Genomic DNA, 13,546 nt, shown 5'->3' with positions numbered 1-13,546 from the left:
GAGACCTCAGAACAAAAGAAAGAAGGCTGTGTAATCAGCAGTAAACAAGGGAATTAAACAAGTGCCAGGCCTGTGGGGGTCATGCCCTTACTAGGTAAGTCAAGTCAAGTGCCAGTATGTGCTAAGTGCTCTCAATCCATGGTGGGTAGTAAGAAGAAATAATGAAATCACTGTCAAGACCCCTTGAAGCACCAGAGTCCCCTCTCATTCTGTCCTTGCCCCTTCCCCACCCCCACCCTCATCCTCCCAGGGAGGAAAAACACAGGAGTTGGGCAGCGTTCCCTGATACGGGAGGTCACTGTGGGCTAAAAGGTAAAGAACATGGATGTCCTTTCTCCTCTCCCATCCACGAGGAAGAGCAGGGACTCTCGCCTCCTGTGCATCTACACATCATAATGTTAAACACATCACACGTTTTCTTTCCTGGGTTATCTTGAACGTTTTTACTTAGAACCAACATATGCTAAATCATTTAGATTGGCCAACCGTATTCATCTAGGATCTAAATAAATTAATGCTACCTCTTTCTGACGTTTTTAATGAAGCAGCAAGGCTCTAAAGTTCCATCACATAGGCCAACTGAGAACATTCATGGGCATTAAATCTGGAGCTCATGTATTTCATTTTATTTTTTATTTTTTTTGTTAATCAGTGCTGTTTTGTAAAATGGGATTCATATTATTTTACAGATTCATATTCGCCTTTTAATTACCATGAAAGCCTTGATTCAATAATATTAACAAAAGTAGATAGTAGGTGTTTATACATTGGCTCTAATGTGAATAGATTATAATAATTTTGGTTTTATAAGATCATAACGTATAACAGTAAAATGTAAGATATTCAATTATGTTATTGTCAAATGCCATCTTCTTTTTTTAATGGTAAGCTTCCCTGCATTTTCTTACATTGCATAATTATATGTAAACAGATAATTTGGGGGGAGCCTGAGTGGCTCCGAAGGTAAAACGTCTGACTACTGATTTCTGCTCAGGTCATGTTCTCACAGTTCATGAGTTCGAGCCTCACATCGGGCTCCTCACTGACAGTGCAGAGCCTGCTTGGCATCCTCTCTCTCCCTCTCTCTCTGACTCTCTCTCTCTCTCTCTCACTCCCTCTCTCCCTCTCTCATTCCCTCTCTACCTCTCTCAAAAGAAATAAACCAAAAAAATAGATAACCTAAATTCAAATTAAAAATTTGCTGATCACTAAATAAGTAAATAAAAATTTAAATTTTATATTCCAAGGCTCTGCTATCTGTGCCCCAGATTAGCAGAGTAACAGACTGAGTTGAGCAGCTGTTTAGACAGCAGGCTTGTCACAAGTGCCCTGTCACAGACAGTCCAGCAGACAGCCCAGGGCTAACACAGAGCCCCTTGAAGCACAACCCAGTGCAAGCTATGCGCTAGGGGAACTTACAGAAGTTTGTGAAATCGTCCCAACGGGTTCCCTGTGGTTTCTGTCCAGAGCTTCAGGCCTCTGTGCAGATGGCATCAGGTGACTCCTGACCCAAGGCGAGGGGAGGCACAGTGACTGTGCATAAGGAAAGACTGGTGGGGCCCCAGACCCCAGGCTTTTATAACAGTGTTTAATCCTTTTGACTTTGCAATGCATAGTCCTTGGGCAATAAAAAAAGAAGAAAAAATATAAAAACTGCTATTTTTTTTTTTTTTTTACAAACTGGACTTGTCTTCATCTGCCCTGCTGTAACAGCTAGGGGACCCCTACTAGCCTAGAATGAATGTGGAGGCACCCAGGTGCCTTTGAAGAGACTTCAGTTTCCCCTCCAGAATGTCCTGCTTTCCAGATTCCCAGATCACTGTCATTCTGGCGAGCACCACACTCCATGAGGAAATCAAGGCGCTGCCAGGATCATGCACCAAATAAAGGAGGGGGGAGCCGCGACCTCAGCCTGCAAACATCCATGCTGCTGCCTAACCAGGAACTGGTGAATAATGCACACACAGACACACAGACACACACACACCCGCACACACACGCACCACCCAAACAGCGTAGGACAGAGCTGTTTCATCAAAGCGTTCACTTCTCGGAGTACAAAACGATCATTGTCTAACCCCCTAGAACTATTCCTTAGGACAGAGATATCCTAGGACTACCCATTAGGATGGCTTGCTTCTCTCTCTTTGCCTTCCTGCCACACTCTGGGAAGGCCATACATGTAAGAAGCCAGCTCTCATTTCATTTTCAAGCTCTCTGTCCCCGGCTGAAATTGATGGTGGTTGTCTTTTGCTTCTATAAATATAGTTCACTGGCATTGACTTTTGCAATGAAGCCTATTGCTTCTAAAATATACATTCATGCAGAATCCGTTATAATATTTTACTCCCTTGGGACAGGTCTCAGCTCCTGGTAATCAACTGAATCTTGTGCCCAGGATAACTTTTGCAGGGACCACAGCCCTCCCCTGGGCAGCATCAGGAAGCCTAACCCAAAGATCGCTGCCGGCTAAGCTCTACACTAATGTCTCCAAGGTTCCATATTTGCCACTTGCTAATACAGCCTTTATCAATTGATTCAAGGAGCTTTAATGCAAATCAGAAGCCCAACATTCAATGAGAAATTCATTTCACTCATGCATAATTCATATGATGATAAGGGCAATGAACATCCTGGGGAGGAAGGGCCTGGCTTTCTTTTCACAGCAGAATCTGCTGCTTTTTACATTACATGGGACCACGGGCTTGAAATAAGTCCATGCACAGCGGCAGTGATATTGAGCTGTTTCCATCTGCTTCTCCCACAATGTCTTTTCTGGTGGTTAAAAAAATTTTTTTAATATTTATTTTTGAGAGAGAGAGAGAGATGGAGAGAGAGAGAGAGAAACATAGAACTCAAAGCGGGCACCAGGCTCCTCACTGTCAGCCCAGAGCTAGACAGTTCGGGGCTTGGACTCCCAAACAGTGAGATCCTAACCTGAGCAGAAGGCATATGCTTAACCAACTGAGCCACCCAGGTGACCTCTGGTGGTTTTAAAAAGCACTGTCAACAGAATATTCTCCCCCACTGGGTCCCTGGTGACTGGGATGTCCAGGGTGCTTACCTGCCACAAAATCACCAAAGCCCACGGTGGTGAGAGTGACCACCACAAAGTAAATGGACTCCAGGGCTGTCCACCCCTCGATATATTTGAAAATGACAGCGGGGATCGTCACAAATACAATGCAGCCGGCCAAGATGAACAGGATGGTTGAGATGACCCGGATCTTGGTCTGGCTCACTTGCTTTTTCTGGGAACAGCAAAGGAGAAAGAAAGACAGGCAAGTCAGCTTTATCATCCTGGATTCCGAAGACAGAGAGGCACAGAAAAAATCTATTATGTCAGTGGCTTTTCTCCTTTCTTCATTGTGGGCAACTTTGGGGGAACCTGAGGAAGGCTGTGGATTTTTCTCCTAGAAAAATGCATGGACAGAAGTTTTCAGATGCTCTATTGGTGATTCTCGGAGCCCAGGAAGCCTGTTCATGGACCCCCGGGTCAAGAAACAGCTGCCTAGGTCATGCCTTCAATGTCCTTCATGTGGTTCCATGACCACAGCACAAACGCTGATTCTAACTCCCTCACCAGTGCAAATAAATCATTCCCCAAGAAGCGCTTGCTGCCATTTCTCATGTGGTATTATTGACCCTCCTCTATGAGGGCACAGGTTTGCAGCTCTTTCCACAGTGGCAGTGATGGACTTGGCACCTAGCCTCCCTTGTATCAAAGGGAATGTGTTGGAGAACAAAACAGCTGGCCTGAGACAGACTAAACTGTTCAGATGACAAGGAAAACCCAGCCACCCCCATACGCATTGGAGACAGACTCCAGCCTCTTCACTGTCCTTCCCTGCTGACATGGTACATTCAGAACATACTTTTCTTTCAAAACCCATGTGTTTGAGAGAGTGCTGTGGTGTGTTTGGACTGTATTATCCACCAGAGACAAAAGTCTTAAGTCAGAATGACAGGGTCACTGTCTAAAATGATAGGAGCTTCATTTCAGGTCAGCTTCTCAAGGAGCCAGTCAAGAGGTGAGAGCATTTAGATTGGGTATTAGACTGACATCACGCAAAGGAATGGTGCCAACGGAGTGTCCAGAGGTGGACTGGAACCATCACCGATATTCCCCTTGAAAGAACTCAAGACAACATTGGCGTTGCCTCGAGATAAATAATCTTTAAAATCTTCTCAAAGCTCCCAGAACTGGCATGTCAATTGTCATCGGGGACCCTAGCACCATAACCCAGCCAAAACCATGTAACACCAGAATGAATGGGTCTTTCTACATCACTTAGATGGATGTTTTACAAAAATACACCACACATAGGGCACTGGATATAGGAAATCCTTGCCATGTGTTCTGTTTCCTATTCATTGACTTTGGGTGAATTAGAAGGCAGAGAACCTCAGAGCTCAGAGAGACCTTTGCACTCATACACCTCATTTTACAGATGCAAAACCAGAAGCCAAGAGGGGTTGAGGGACTAGCATAAAATGATTTTGCTAATTAGAGGCATGGCCAAGATTAGAATTCTGATGTGATTAACTTACAGTCCAGTGCCTACTGATGTAACCAGACCTCAAGTTATTCAACAATTTCCCAGCTCAAAGTCACTGGAGTCCCCCCTTCCAACCTGCTCCCCCATAACAAAATCAACCTGACTAACCCTTGACATGAAGAACAGGTCATCCTGCTTCCCTTCTAGAAAGGAAGACTGAAAAAAAAATTGTTACCATGCGATCTGTCCAAGAATTCCTAAGCTTCAGTTACAAGCAGTGACACCTCTGTCACATCTTCCCGGGACAGAGACAGTCAAGAGTGTCTTCTAAGATGAGACACTTGGATCAACCATGGAAACGCTAGTCAAGAAAATGACTAGGTTTCCCCTCCTTCCATCCCCTCCGCCCCAACTGTAGGAGAAACGTTGGTGTTGCTTGTTCACTGGAAATTTCCACTGAAGGGGGGAAATGGCTGCTGTCTGCTCTAATCACACCTCAGAAAACATTCAGCCCCACCTGACTGGGGCCCCAGTACCAGGAACGTTCAGTACGGCAAAATGGAGGACACAGTGCAATCAATAAGAGCAATTAGAGTAGAGAACATATTTTGGCACAAATCTAAGCACGATTTCCACCCCCGTTCTGGGATCAATATATTCCCTAAAAACACACAAGAACACCTAAAGAAATGGAATCCTTCTTTATGAAAAGCAGTCATGTGTTTTAACTCTCAAAAGGGCACTCAGTATATAAAATGGNGGGCGGCGGGGGGGTGGGGTGGGAGGGAAAGTGATAATTTCTTGATATTGTTGAAACTGCAAATGAGAATTCCAAATATTTTTCCATGAAAGTATCATGACCAGATAAATCACTTGAGAACCACGGGAATGTCTTACCCATTTCATGAATTTCCAGATTGGATATTACAGCAGGACTTGGTGAGGGCACAAGGCAGCTGAGTCCCTCTAAGAATCCAGGAACTTATTTTTTACTGGCCTAGTTTTCTTTATAGACATATATAAAAATCCAAAGGCCAAAAGGAGATTTCGCCATCGATCATTAAATTCATCTAATTGCTGACAATGGGCACATCATTCCCCCCCCGCCATAAATTGTCCTCCACAAACACATAACAGAAGTAAAGTGAACTATGTGTCTGAGAGACACTTGTAAAATCATAAATTAGGATGCAGGCACAGCTGCAATCTACATGAGGCCGGGGTTGGCAAAGGGGGAATGCAAGTATGTGGAAGCTGGGGACATACTCAGGCTCTCAGAGGTGGGCAGAAGGGACAATGGCACAGGACAGGGTTCGTTCGGTGGCAGAGAGGGAGGTATGTAACAAAGGCTAAATAATGGCATCTTAAATGTATTATCTGTTGCAGAGTTTATCAGCAAGGTAAACATTTCACCACTGCCGAATGCCTGAGCCAGCACGTGTGTTGCTGGGATGCTTCTTCGAGATATCCTACAGTGGTGCTCAGTGAATGCTTGGAGAAGTCATTCAGTGGGGTATTTTAGGGATGTAAGAAGTTAAGTGTGGGGTGTGTGTGTGTGTGTGTGTGTGTGTGTGTGTGTGAAAAGGTGTATGTCCATACTTCACTTTAGGAAGAGGTGTAGGGGCACCTGGGTGGCTCAGTCAGTTAAGCATCCGACTTTGGCTCAGGTCATGATCTCACAGTTCGGGAGTTTTGGGCCCCATAACAGGCTCTTTGCTGTCAGCTCAGAGCCTGGAGCCTGCTTTGAATTCTATGTCTCCTTCTCTCACTGCTGTCCTCCGTGCTCACTTGCTCTCTCTCTCTTTCTCAAAAATAAAAAGAAACATTAAAAAAAAAAAGGACGAGGTGTGGATGTAAGGTTTTAGCAATATATGTAATTCTGGATACCCATGCTTTTGCTGCCCTCCAGATATCAACATGAAACAAACCATAAACAGTTGCCTTAATTGAACGCTATAGCTTTCGAGACGGAACCACAAATGGTCTTACACACCATCCAGTGATCTTTGGACTTCGTATCCCCATCAGCCCTGCAGCTGTACCCCACCACCTATAAAATGGGGTTTAGAAGCTCAGAGTCTAAGGGCAGACTGTCTGGCACACCTCCCATCCCTACTGCTACATAGCTGGGTGACCTCAGGCAAGTTTCTCAACCTCTCTTCGCATCAGTTTCTTCCTTCATAAAATGGACATAAAAGGATCCACCTCATAGGATTGTTTGGAAGATCAAGTAAGTGCGTAAAAGTCGATCACACGACCTGCTAAGTGCTCAGTGATTGTGAATGATTATCTTGGATGTACAACTTCAAATCTTAGGTGAAAACAGTCCCAGACTTAAAGCTGCCCTTAACTACTGAGGAATGTTCCCTCAGATCATTCCTTTGTTTAGCTTCAGGAAGTCACTGTGGGCTTCCTGGACACGTTATCTCCTATAATTACTTCATTTTTAATGAGAAAAAAGGCCTTCATTCTCTCTTGGTTCTTCTGTGTTGGCTCTGGGTTGAGTTCTCAGACAGTCCCGGCTCACAATCTTGAACACCTTTTTATTTGCCTTTCAATTAATTTCCCCCTGGTTCTTCATCAGCCTTGCGAGGCTGCTAAGGATTGAAGATAATGTTCGCGATGTCAGAAGCCAGCTGCAGAGAGACCCTGGGAGGTACATACCTTGCTTTCCGAGCCACCAGCCTCCCCACCTCCCCACCGCTTACAGAAGTGAACTGTGTTTCCACGGAGGGGTTGCTAAGCAAAATCACATTGCTTATTTACCAGCAAGCGCAGCAGCTAGCAAGAAGCTTTGTGAGAGCCCAGCTCTGACTGAGCTAATGTGTTCTTGGGTGAACAAAATTGTTATCTGGGACGAGAGGGTTTGATACAATATTTGGGCAGAAATGATATGATGGGTGTGTGCACATCTGTCCAAATCTTGTTTTCACACTTTGTAGATTAGAATAAATGATGTGTTCTTTCCTTCTTATGCAAATCACATTATGCAAAACGATTTCCTGCCTCCGGCTGGAAGGAACTGAAGGAATTTTCGAAGAACTCAAAACCCACCTCCTGTAGACTTCGCATTTAGTTGTCAGAATTACGTGCGCAATCATTCCAAAGAGCAAAACAAACTTCACAAACAGAGAGCGCGGGAGAGCCAGCTCTAAGAGCGCTCCTTTGAGACGGGGATGTGTGTGCTGACAATCCTGGAAGTGTTTACTTGTTTCAGACCCCAGGGGACTAAGCCACACGTCTAACTCTCATTAAGCAAAATGCCCTTCCTGTGTTGGCTTACACTCGCAATCGTATTTTAGAGAACAAGTATATTTCTATTCATTTGTGGACAGGTCCTTTATTTGATTTTTACCTCTCTAATGCCTGTTCTCCTTTTCACTTTTATGTGATTTCTTAGAATTCTGAGATTAGCAATCCAGGTTGTTGTGTCTGGCTCAGGAAATTGCTTCTTTGTTGTGATGTTTAGCCAGGACATAGGAGATTTTATTTAATAATAAGGATACTGCAATAAAGATCCTAGGACAGGAGCTAGACAGGAAGAGCTCTACTTTACGGTCTGGTTTGGTTTTGTGGAAATGCAAACACATCACCATGGTAATACAATTGAACTGAGAATAATTTCTCAAAATGGAAAGATAATAGGAACTGCCTTTCCAAAGAACTGACTTTATTTTCTGATATTATGTTTTCCACAAAGATTTCTTTTTAAAAGGTCTTGTTCCAACAAATAGTTTCAACATCATAATGAATAACCATGTAGTACCAGCAATTCTATAAACCACGAGGAGAGCTTGTAAACACCATTTGCCTATCATCTGCATGGTAGAGACACTATAAACACACATTAGTGAGAATCATGGAGCCAAGTCTCCATGGAGCCTATGGAAAATGTCCTACTCAAAAGCTGAATACACAAATGTATTTTGTTTCTATTCAGCTCAATATCTGAATTCACACACACACAAAGTTTTATCTAGCATCTGACTGAGCCACACTGCAGCATCTAATGGATTTTTGGCCAGTTCAGTGCTCTGCTGGTATCACCATGCAAAGTTTTTAAAAAAGCTTTTGGTGTATATAATTGTTTCTATCACTGAAATGCCAATGTAGATGCACCTGGGATGGAGGAAAATTAAAACCCACAAATAATAAAAATTCTCAGCTGTTCTACTTCAGGAACACTTTAAGTAAAATCTTTGAAAGTTTTCTGTTCTAAAATTCAGTGGCTTTTAACATTTGGAGATAATACTCAGAACACAAGAGCTTGCACTCAAAATACAACCAGTTAATTTATTCAACACATAATTTTTAAGGACCTTTTATATGGCACAGGCTGTTGCAGTTGCAAGGGACACAGCAGTTTAAAGAGAGAGAAAAGCTCCTTCCTCCTGCACACAAAGTCTAGTGGGCAAGGTGGGGTGGGAACCTCTGAGTCTTTGGCTGAGAGCAGTCTTTGTGGCGCTGTCCATGGTGTCCTGGCCTGGCGCAGGTGTTGAAGGCAAAGTAAGTACCTAATGACATCCCACTGATCAATATCACCTGGGAGGGAAGACAGAACTATTCTGTAGCTCTGGTGATGTGGAATACAAACGTGTGCCAACTGTAATGGGTAACCTTTGGATCTCTGTTAGTTAAGCGTTCAGAAACTGTATCCTCGGGATTGGAACAACACACAGGCAATCACACCAATATAGGAAACACCCACATGTGACCTTGGCTGAAGAATGGCCCTTCTCTTCCATTGAGGTTTGGAAAGCAAGCCCATGGAAAGGAGAGGAGGATGGACACCCCTCCTGATAAACCACCTCTACAGAATAACTCCTGGCAACATTGATCAATGCCCCACTAGCTGCTCACCTATCCAAATTCTAGTTACTTTATCCAGACTTCAGCAGCACAGTGAACAATGCCTCTACCCCAAAATACTCTCCCACCATTATAAGTACAAACATACGATACTAATACTGCAGTAACAATGCTACAGACACCTGAAGCCATCTCACTCTTCTCCTCCCCTGGCTAACAAGGGTTCAAGGTCAAGCAGTCCACAATAGCCAAAGCAACAAGATCTCACCCCAATGCTTCTTTCTTGAGCAGCCTTCCCCCCCTCCACCCATGGCCTCTCTCCAGCCTTACTCTGACCCAGGAATTGAGCACTCTGCCTCTTCTCCCTTCCTTTTGAGAACACACTGCCCTCAAAAAGTGACCTTGTGATCTCCTGTCTAATCCTGGGACTGTTATTAAGAACCCCATCTTTCTATAGATTCAAGCCACATTCTCCAGTGTTGAGAAAATACAGTAACACTCTGCTTTAGTGCATCATCTCCTTTGTCCTACTTCTCAGTCAGTTCATACCTTGGGTGGGAAGGAGGGGACACTATTTATTAGGCTCCTTCAAAGACCCCCAACATCTCAATTCTCCTCCCTGCAGTCCTTCAGTACCATGGGTTTTTATGTTAGTGATCACTCAATAATCATTATACAATGAAGGGGAGAAAGAGGTCAGACTGTGTCCAGTGGGCAAGTTCTCCTCAATGGAAAGGAGTTCCCTTGTTTAGACTACAGCCCCTACCAAGGAGGAGCACAGGTAATGAAAGCAGAAAGGAAAGAGATTACAATGGATATCCTACTGGGCAGCCTGTCCTGGAAGGAGATGAGGTATTGGGGAAGTCAGTAAGGAGAGCCAGGCCCTGGCTGGGGCTCTTGGAAGAACAGGAACTCTGCACAGGGATGAGACAGGCTGGGGGTTGGAGCTGAGGGGCAACGGTCATAATGGAGCCACATAACACACTGAGTAAAGTGAAAGGCTCACAGCGGATCATCAAGGAGCCCTTGGCTCTTCCTCATGCTTCCTGGCCATCTCTGAGCCAGGTTGCTGTTCCCTGGAACCAGCATCCAAGTGTACTCAGGAAGTGTGGGAGAGAAGAAAGGCTTTATATGCCCCCTCCCTCCATTCGCAGGTGTGAGTGACCCAGAGAGCAGACATTTGTGAGCTTCTGGTGGGCCACCCACAGTGCCTGTCTATATGCCCTGGGATCACGGAAAGTGACAAAGAGGCATGCATTTTCTGTGGCTTAATATTTATCCTGCCCACTAGAAGATTTGAAGAAAGCCCCCAAATCAGCCAGAGCTAGGTCAATACCTTTAAAATGCACGTGTGTGTTATTGAGTCTTTCTAGAGAAAGACTTTTTAAAAAATTTTTAAAGCTTATTTTTGAGAGACAGAGTGTGAGCAGGGGAGGGGCAGAGAGACAGGGAGACACAGAATCTGAAGCAAGCTACAGGCCCTGAGCTGTCAGCACAGAGCCCGACGTGGGGCTCAAACTCACGAGCTGTGAGATCATGACCTGAGCCAAAGTCAGCCGCCCAACCGACTGAGTTGCCCAGGCACCCCCCTCTAGAGAAAGACTTTTTAATGAAAGCACACAGGGATATTTATTGTCATATAACTATAGAGATGAAATAGGCATTAAGAAATTATATGGGGCAACGATGTGGGAACTAGAAGAAAAAAGACAATGAAAAGCAAGAAAAAAATAAGTCTATGAGAAGGATGAGCACATTTGGGAAAAAGACTTGGGAGTACAGAAAGCAGAAATGAAACAATGGTTTGAGGGCCTAGAATTTTCCTGGAGGTACAAGAAGTCTTTCCAGACAAGTTTGCACTGAATTGCTTGGGAAATAGAAAGAAAATGGAGAGAAGACAGAAAGAAATATGCATGAACTTTCTAGTTAGACTGGAAACAGAGGAGCTTAAGAAAGAATGAAACAGAAAGTCAAGAAATAAATAGAAAGAAAGAAAGAAATCCTGGGGCATCTGGGTGGCTCAGTCAGTGAAGTGTCTGACTTCAGCTCAGGTCCTGATCTCACAGTTCATGAGTTTAAAACGCCCCACGTTGGGCTCTGTGCTGATAGCTCAGAGTCTGGTGCCCGCTTCAGATTCTGTGTCTCAATTTCTCTCTCTCTCTCTCTGCTTCTCCCGTGCTTGTGCTTTGTCTTTTTCTCACTCTTTCTCAAAAATAAATAAACATTAAAAAAAAATTTAAGAAATAAATCCTAAACTGAGAAATCCTGCATTGAGAGAAATTGATAGAAACATCCAGATCGGACAAAATTTCTTCAGCAGAATATTTTCCAAGCTGTGAATGAAGCTGAATTCAATAACTTTTCTACTCTTTCATTCAATAAATATTTATTGTGCACCTACTGAGCTCAATTCACTGATGAGCAAAACAGAAGAGCACTCCCCTTAGTACAGAAGCTAGAGAATGCCACATGCTCACTTTCCCAGCCTCCCCACTGCAAAGATACAAGCATGAAGCTCAGGCTTCTCCGACCAGGGAGAAAGAAGTCAGACTCTGAACCAGACACCAGTGAGACAGATGTGACAGACTTGGTCTTGGAGGATCTCTTCTATGGTTTTCTGTGTGTTTTCCTCTCTCTGGTATCCCAAAGGCTATTCCTAAGTGAGGACCAAAGATTCCCAGAGGCATGCCAACTTTTTCCTTTTTTCTTTTTCCTTTTTTAAGTTTATTTGTTTATTTTGAGAGAGAGAGCAAGTAGGGTAGGAGCAGAGAGCAGGCAGGGTGGGAGTGGGGGGGTGGGGACAGAACCCCAGGCAGGCTCCGCACTGTCGGTGCAGAGCCCAATGCGGGGCTCGAACTCACAAGCTGTGAGATCATGACCTGAGCTGAAATCAAGAGTCAGACACTTAACACAGGTGCCCCCAAACCACTTTTTTTTCCTCCCACAGACTAGATAAGACTGTCTCAAAGACAGAGGGAAGGCAGAACGGCCACTCAGCCTGGAGAGGAAAGAAGGGCACAAGGGACGGCATCTTGCCAGGGTCTCCTAAGCAGCATTAGCAGAACCTACAGTCTGAAGGGCCAGGGGTGGAGAGGAGGGGGTTAGGTGTAGAGCCCTCCTCTAGCGTGGGCACGACTACCTTAGCTCCTGTGCTCAGCCTGCCTCGCAAGACTCTTTGGCTCCCCTACAGTCTCCTGAACAGGGACTGGGGGACATGGACACTATACAGGGCAGACACATGTGGAAAGAACCTTGCCCCCAGTCAAGGTGGAACCGGACAGCATTAGACAGAAGCTTCCATGGGGGCAGGGAGGTGGCAGGCAGCAGTGGACACACCATCAGTGTTCCATGGGACCATGTGGGTTCCATCCTGGGGTCGGTGGGCACAGTGATGATATGGCACCTCATTTTCAGGGTGGTCACAAGGGCGGTTGTAGCAGCAGCATCTAGGGCCCGGAATCATTGGGGTGAGTGGGGCCAGATGCTATCTGTGCCAGTGAGAAACGGAACCAGCTTCTTCCGGAACCAGTACTGTGGCATGATTTGGGTCACTGCTCTTAGCTAGGTACCTCCCAAGTCTGGGTCTCTATCCATCCCGGGGATTCAGCTAACAGATATCCTTTAAAATTTTGTTTTCTTTTCTCCTTAAATAATCCAAAGTTTGTTTCTCCCGAGTCAGCTCAGCAGCTTGCCTGCAATGGCCTCTCCAGGAGGTCAGGGTAAGCTGGCGTTAGCTACTTGCAGGCAGGTCAGAGACATGGCCCCACATGGTCCCCGTGACAGGCACACAATACTGACCTCCAAGATCAGCCCGAACCATAACCTGACGCGGTATAACAATGTCTCCAACATTCCTAAGTCTTCAGAAAAGTCTTCTTAGAAATGTTAGTGGGAATGTAAACTGGTACAGGCCCTCTGGAAAACAGTGTGGAGGTTCCTCACAAAATTAACAGTAGAACTCCCCTATGACCCAGCAATAGCACTGCTAGGAATTTACTCAAGGGATACAGGAGTGCTGATGCACAGGGGCACATGGACCCCAATGTTCATAGCAGCACTCTCAACAATAGCCAAAACATGGAAAGAGCCTAAGTGTCATAAACTGACGAATGTATCAGGAAGATGTGGTTTATCTATACGATGGAATACTACATGGCAATGAGAAACAATGAAATCTGGCCATGTGTAGCAACATGGATGGACCTTGAGGGTGTTATGCTGAGCAAAGTAAGTCAGGC

General features: G+C 44.9%; 1 protein-coding gene across 1 annotated transcript in view; it reads right to left on the bottom strand.

Annotated features, from left to right (window-relative positions):
• The window catches only part of KCNK10 (potassium two pore domain channel subfamily K member 10), a 130,757-nt gene that overhangs the window by 5,632 nt on the left and 111,579 nt on the right, over positions 1 to 13,546 (bottom strand). Inside the window, exon 5 of the mRNA XM_077780884.1 lies at positions 3,065 to 3,251. Within this exon, the coding sequence (XP_077637010.1) occupies positions 3,065 to 3,251 (187 nt within the window). The remainder of the gene's footprint in view (positions 1 to 3,064; positions 3,252 to 13,546) is intronic.

Source organism: Crocuta crocuta, unplaced genomic scaffold (genome assembly GCF_008692635.1).
Source record: "Crocuta crocuta isolate KB4526 unplaced genomic scaffold, BGI_CrCroc_1.0 scaffold299, whole genome shotgun sequence".
Classification (NCBI taxonomy): Eukaryota; Metazoa; Chordata; class Mammalia; order Carnivora; family Hyaenidae; genus Crocuta; species Crocuta crocuta.
This window is presented reverse-complemented; position numbering and strand designations above follow the sequence as displayed.